This window comes from Fundulus heteroclitus, chromosome 18 (assembly GCF_011125445.2).
Source record: "Fundulus heteroclitus isolate FHET01 chromosome 18, MU-UCD_Fhet_4.1, whole genome shotgun sequence".
Taxonomy (NCBI): Eukaryota; Metazoa; Chordata; class Actinopteri; order Cyprinodontiformes; family Fundulidae; genus Fundulus; species Fundulus heteroclitus.
This window is the reverse complement of record NC_046378.1, coordinates 8,730,793-8,737,707: the sequence shown is the minus strand read 5'-3', so window position 1 is coordinate 8,737,707 and position 6,915 is coordinate 8,730,793. Positions and strand designations below refer to the sequence as shown.

General features: G+C 42.1%; 1 protein-coding gene across 1 annotated transcript; it reads right to left on the bottom strand.

The window, feature by feature from the left end:
- Positions 1-5,336: 5,336 nt before the first annotated feature.
- ly6d (lymphocyte antigen 6 family member D) lies at positions 5,337-6,451 on the bottom strand. The gene is made up of 3 exons (XM_036149835.1): positions 6,321-6,451; positions 6,036-6,140; positions 5,337-5,609 (listed from the first exon to the last, which is right to left on the bottom strand). The coding sequence occupies exons 1-3, from the start codon at positions 6,370-6,372 to the stop codon at positions 5,530-5,532; spliced, it is 237 nt and encodes a 78-aa protein (XP_036005728.1). The 5' UTR covers positions 6,373-6,451; the 3' UTR covers positions 5,337-5,529.
- Positions 6,452-6,915: the final 464 nt, after the last annotated feature.

The following is a 6,915-nucleotide window of genomic DNA, read 5'->3' as shown; positions in this document are numbered from 1 at the left end:
GCAGGGGCAGCAGATTGAGTCTTTGTTTTGAATCGTTTGCCTCTCATTCACTTTTATTTTTTCTCCGTTTATATCGTAGGAGGTAGTGGCGGGCATTTCCTGTTTATATCCATCATTTATATTGCCGTTTAGCGCTGCCACCTTTGTAATGTGCATGCACGCTAAATGTATTAAACCACTCAGTCAGTCTTTATTCATTCAAAACAGTCATTAAAAAAAGTATAAGTAGATTCAACTAAAACCTGGCTCCAAAACAGACTCATCAATAAACGTACTTTCTATGTCAGGCTCTGATGTCTAGACATCACCTTTCATCATTAACAAGGTGCGTAGATAGACATTGCTTCTTTACGGACATAAACCTGGAAATGTCCAAGGTTTAAAAATGAACAGTTTTACGACACCAGTGAAAGTTTCTCTCTTTGCATTTCCTTGAGTTTAAAGTTTTGTGCATGAGGTGCCCGAGAAAGTGCTGTTGTCACCTGATCTTCTTTTCACAACTTGAATAACACAACACCATTCACGTTTTCCCCCATCTGCAGCTGCGCACTGCTGGCCAGTTGGCTGAAAAAGGCCAGAACTCCAAGAAAGAGAATATTGGCAGGCTATAGGAAGAAACCCTCACCCTTCTAGTTGAGGCAGCTAACCAGCTGTTTTTATGTCATGTGATGTTCTATGCTTGTTACAGTTTATGTATAAACTGTGAAACTATGATATTCTTAACCTGAACTCTCATCCCATGAGAATCTTCATTCCCGTCCATGCAGGTGTGCAATATTGAAAAGTGACATATGAGTCTAAATATTTAGTAATAACCAGTACCTTTGAATTGTCACCAAAGCCCGGGTCACACATACTTGTTTTATCAATGTTTTTGACGTGACTGGAAAATAAAACGAAAATTAACATAAAAAAACTAACAACGTATATATGCAAGCTCAGCGTTATGTTGAAAATAGGGTAGTAAATTAAGTTACTTCTGTAATAAGCAGGTTAAAGTTCTGTACCGTCAGGACATCCGTGGACTTTCCTTTCTTTCCACATCTTCTTCAAAACTCTTCTTCAGTTCTGTTTTTTTTCATTGGGTTTGTAATGTGAGTGTTTTAAGAGTGACAGGGTCTTGCTAAGTCTCAGACCAGCCCACCAGAAGGCGGACCACGCCTGGAGGTGTCATCTGCAACCTGTCGGTCTCCATATTGGATCTGGAAGATGTGGAGATGACATGATTCAAGCTGTGAACAGCTGTGGTACCACCTGGGGAGAGATGGCAGGGCTTTAGCCTCAAAATCTGGGTACGAGTAACTTGTGACAACGCAGGTGGGCGGGCAACACCTAACCCAGGATATAAGTGACTCCTCCTGGAGTTGAGATCCTGGAACCGAAGGAATCTTTCAGATCTACAAAACGAAAAAGGCTATTTTACAGCAAAGAGAAAAGAGCAGGTTGCCTTTGATTCCAGTACTTCAGGATGTCAACGTGACAGATGTGAAGTGATTTCAAAGTGCGGTCTCAAAAATTAAAAAGGCCTCCAACCTGGCAGGCTCATCAAATGAATGATTGAAATGTTCAATGGCTGTATTTAGCCTGGATTATTGGAAGAGTGTTACATAAACAGAGCCGGGTTACACAATCAAGGCTCTTACCTGCATATTAAATTACCACATTTTAACTCCTAAATCCCTCGCAGAGAGCTTATTGCACTCTGCTGCTTTTGTGTTTCCTGATATATTTAGTTTGAGATGTTAAACCTGTGCCCTGTGATGGACCGGTGACCCTTCCAGCCGTGAATCCCACACCTCGCCCATTGACTGCTGGAGATGGGATGGAAACGTGTGAATATTGCCATGGAGGTTTCTCAATCAGTGAAATACACCAAGACCTCTGGAACAGTGAAATAAAGCCCAGATTACTTAGACACATCTCTGCAGACAGCCCTCACACAGCCCACAACCTTCTCTAATTTCCTAAGAATTATTTTAATGATGATGCAGCACAGTGGCACAGTGGGTAGCACTGTTGCCTTGCAGCAAGAAGGTCCTGGGTTCGAGTACACCCCTGGGTCTTTCTGCATGGAGTTTGCATGTTCTCCCTGTGCATGTGTGGGTTCTCTCCGGGTACTCCGGCTTCCTCCCACAGACCAAAAACATGACTGTTAGGTTATTTGGCTTCTCCAAATTGTCCTTAGGTGTGAGTGTGTGCTTGAATGGTTGTTTGTCTCTCTGTGTTGCCCTGCGACAGACTGGCGACCTGTCCAGGGTGTACCCCGCCTCTCGCCCAGTGAACGCTGGAGATAGGCACCAGCACCCCCTGCGACCCCATGAGGGATAAAGCGGTTCGGAAAATGGATGGATATTTTAATGATATGCTTTTCTTTGTTGGAAAAATCCTCACATTTCTGTGAGCTCACCGTAGACAAAATCTAGTTGATTTGTTTAGGCCAGGGGTGTCAAACATACGGCCCGCGGGCCGGATCCGGCCCGCCGAACAATTTAGTCCGGCCCGCTGGCTAAATGCATTATCATTATTAAAATGATAATCAGTGTCCTGTCTGGCAATGTGGCATTAAGAATTGTTGTCTTAATGCCAAAAAGAGCTCATCAGATTTGACTTTCACATGTGGAGCAGTACGGCTTTTTGCCATAGTGCTCCGCTTGATTTATGAATGTGAACAGTTTTATTATGATTCATGTGGGGAATATCTCAAATGATATGGACACTACAATGGGAAAGTAGGAGAGGAAAGGAAGAACAAGAAGAAGAAAAAAAGGTGAAAGAAAGAGGAGATAAAAGGAAGAGAATGATAAAACAATTATTGAAAAAAACATGTACTTCGTTTAATTGAAAATCTGCAGTTCCTATATCGTCCACGAGGGGCGCTGTGTTTTAATTAGCAGATTAAGCTTCAGGTGTGGAAAAATTTAAATCATTTCTTAATTTTTATCTGTTTGATGTATTTTGTCTTGCAGGACAGTGTTTTTAAGTTCCAAAAAATGTGAATAAATGTTTTTCAACATTGTACAATCACTGTCAGTCAATCAGTTCTTATGCATAATGCACAAGTAAATGTTTAACAGAGTAAAAGTATTGTTGAAATTGCCCATACTTTTCTTAAAAACGCTGAGGTTATTCATAATATATTGTGTAAAAGTGAAATTAATTTAACATAAAAATCTACAACAAGTCCACTTTTATTAGTTCTATTTAATCTTGCAATGAGTTTACTCGTGTGGCCCTCTTGAGATCAGATTAAGCTGTATGCGGCCCCTAAACCAAAATGAGTTTGACACCCCTGGTTTAGGCTAAAAGCTACATGGCTTTAACAGGAACTGTGTTCTTGGGTCAGAAGGGAATGAGATTGAGCCTTTTTTTGGCAACAAACAGCTGAGGTGGGTTTTATGTGTAAAATAAATTGCTTATAAAAATCCCATCATGCCTACAGTTAGGTACGGTGGAGGACCTGTGATGCTGTGGGCACGTTTGTCCACAGAAACCTTGTTAGAGTCAGGTGACTTATGATCGAAAGTGGGTTACCACTGGGTCCTCCAGTGCAACACAATCCAACTTTATTTATAACGCACTTTATAAACAACGCCGTTGACCAAAGAGCTGCACACTGATAAAAACTAATAAAACGCAGAAATGCCCTTGCTGTCTCTAACGAGGAGAAATGCACTGAAACTTTGATCCACTAATAAAACTTCAGAAGAATAAAACAAACTAATGAGAATAATCAAAATAATAAAATAATAACCAGTATCTCAAACTGTAAAAGTAAAAGTTCACCACAAACACAAAAACATTTACTCAAAGTAAAGGCTGACTTTTTTTTTTTTTTTTTTACTTTTTTTTTGAAGGGTTTCACATCCACCGCAGCACATCTTTATCAAGCATGCCACAAAAAAATAAAAAATACGTAAAGGGACGTCAGAAAGACAAGTTTGTTTTTAACTGCATATGAAGTTTTAACCTTTTATCGCCGTTTCAAACCCTGAGCTTTCTGTGGGTGTATTTGCTCTGTACGCTCAGTTTCAATCGACTGAACGATTGTCGCCGTCAGATGAAGGGAGAGATTTTCAAAGAGGCACGAAAGCAAAACACGTCCAGTAAAAAAAAATGCTCTTGAGCTCCTGAGTAAATATACCTGTGTTTCCAGTCAGCCCGGCGGAGAGCTTAAAAAACTATGTGCACTAATAATAAAAGAATGCGCTCGTGAAAAAAAAAAATTCATCCATGGCAACCATGCGCTAATGTTTTTATCATGTGTCACGATCTTTAAAAAAAACAAAGCACCCAGAGCACATGCACATGTTAGCGCCTTCTCACCCGCAGCTCTTTCCTGTGTGGGCAGTAATACCTTTCCCCAACTCTAAATTGTGGCTCAGTGCAGCTTCTGTCTTCCTCAAAAAAACTAAAAACACAATACCTCCCCTGCACGATGGAAAGAGATGCAAACAATGTGAATCACAGCGTAGTTGTTTCATCAAACGGAGATGGTGATGGGTGCAGCCATTGGATCTGCTGGTTTTTTATTATTTTGCAGGAGAAGGCTGCAGTATGTGGACTTTAGCTGGCACCGTAAGCAGTGTGAGGGTGCTACTCTATTAATCCACCACCTCTGGAGAAAACATCTGGAGCAACTAATAAACATGACCCAGATTTTCACACAGATCTGGCATAGTGTCGCTATCATACGACTTGAGTCTCTTTAATCATTTAGTTTGGTTTCTGCATTCGGCTTTCAAGGGTGACTATTCGTTTAAAAGTGATGCGCTTTCATTAGAAGGAGAGAGTTTAAATAATCACTTTGAAAAAAAAAACAAAAACTTTTTTCTCAGCGAGGCGACAGTGTGTGTGCCGTAGACACGCGTTTCAGCGGCACATGTGCACACTGCTGTGCGGTTTTGATTTACAGGAAACAGATTTTCACAGAACAGGGCGTGAAAGCGCCGTGAAGACAAAGAAACAGTGCGGGGCACGCTGCCAGGCAAGAGGTCAGCAGCGCCGGCTGGTGATTTCTGGGAGGTTTGGCCTCTCCCTGAGTAAAGCTTAAAGTAAAATGACTGACACCGTCGCTGAAGAACCAGAGCCGCTCATCAAACCTCTGCACAACAGCGCCGCTAAGAGCCCTCAGTGAACCTTCGCCCTCTTTTTCTAATGCTGAATGAAGAAAACACGACGGGTTTGAAGTTCACCGCGACTTCAGATTAGAGGCAGACAGTGACCCATTTAGCAGCTAAAGCATTAAGTGACATCATGACAGGATTAACGCTTTTTAACGCCCGGCGTGTTGCTCAGTTTAAGAAGGCTGGGGAAACATGAATGAGGCCAAACAGCTCTTGGCGGTCATTAGTGCATTTTTATTTCAAAGCGGGAACAAGGAGGGAGGAAAAAATCACAGATATATTCTGATATGTAACCAAATCATTGTGTATGGTAGTAGTATTTATCTCATTCCTTTCATCTATTCTTTGATCATTAGGTTTCGTAGGGATAGGGGAGCAAAGGCAGGCGCTGAGAGGATCTTCGGCTCTAGCAGAGGTCCTCCTGGCAGCAGACCGTGAAGAAGTCCTCGGCGCAGAACTCCTCGCAGCTACGAGACAGCTCGTTACCTGTGAGCAGAGGGGAAAACCTTCGGTTAGCAAAACTTCTCCTCCGGCTTGTGCGAGGCCTTTCTCACAGAGGCCTGCTGTTTGAGCGTAAAAGCCCAGTTAGACAGCTTCAAGCAGAAAACTGTAAAAGTGTGGAAAGCCTGAGTTCCTTTAAATCAAGATTAAAAACACATTTGTTTAGGATTGCCTTCGACTGTTCTAGTTAAACTGTTTTACTCAAACATCAATAGTTCAACTTTGTAGTCCAACTGTTTTTAATGCTTGCTTTTAGTTTCTATTCTCCCATGTTTCTACATTTTATTTCCACTATTCAGTTTTTTCCCCTATATTTTAATCCTGTAAGGCACTTTGCATCGTCTCTGTACTGAAATATGCTGTGCAAATAAATTTGCTTTGCCTTCAAGCAGCAGGGCACGTTCTGCCTACCTTTCCTGTAGGTTCTGCAGTACTGGTTTGAGCTCTCGCAGACGGTCTCTGTCTTACAGATGGTGTCATTCTCATCTTGGCAGGTGAAGCATTTCAGCGACAGCACTAGAGAGGAAAAGGTCAAGTTTAAAACGCAGACAAAAGCACAGAAACACGTCACGTTTAATGACTCAAAAACAAAATCAAACGCAGCCTTCCTATGAGTATTGAATCTGAGTATTAATTCATGAACTCTATTTCAAGAGAAAGGCTTTAAAGAAGGCAGGAAAAGTGTCCTCTCCTTACCTTGTGTGCTGCACAGCAGCAGGACCACCATGGAGAGCAGCAGGACCTTCATGTTGTCGGATGCAATGTGGCAAAACCTCCGGCAGCGAGGCTTTTATACCTTACCGCCTCAGGCCAAACCTGAACTGAGGAATGCACTTCCTGGTAGGAAATATTCCAGTAAATGACCTGTCCTTCATTCAACGCCCGCAGGTGGATTCAACTGTGTTTAACCCTTTCCTGTCAAAAATCCCTGATGTTGACCAAATGATCTTTGAGTTTCTCGGACTACCCGCCGGCTCATCTCCGAACTAGCCCACCAGTCATGTTAATGGTCCTGAATTTAAGAGAACCAATGGGGTCTCTGCCCGAATGGTTTAAAGTTTCAGTTTTTAGACATTGGGTCTGTGCCAGACCTGCACCTCTAACTCAGACTGACGCAACAACATAAACTTTTCCAGGTTTAGTTGTCTCTGCCTACTGTGTTCAGGGTTGCTTTCCTTAAAGCTCACAAACTACAAATATGATGAGATTGATGTAAAAGTCACTTTCTTGCACTTCACCTTGTGGCACCACAGCCACATTAGCAGCTCTGCAAAGTTCTGTGAAGTTCTGC

Bases quoted from the DNA above. Each gene is read 5' to 3' on its own strand.
- ly6d (XM_036149835.1), bottom strand. From the start codon at position 6,372: ATGAAGGTCCTGCTGCTCTCCATGGTGGTCCTGCTGCTGTGCAGCACA. The intron at 6,141-6,320 runs GTAAGGAGAGGA...TTTCCTCTCTAG, and splicing joins GCTGCTGTGCAGCACACAAG to TGCTGTCGCTGAAATGCTTC. The intron at 5,610-6,035 runs GTAGGCAGAACG...CTCTGCTCACAG, and splicing joins CTGCAGAACCTACAGGAAAG to GTAACGAGCTGTCTCGTAGC.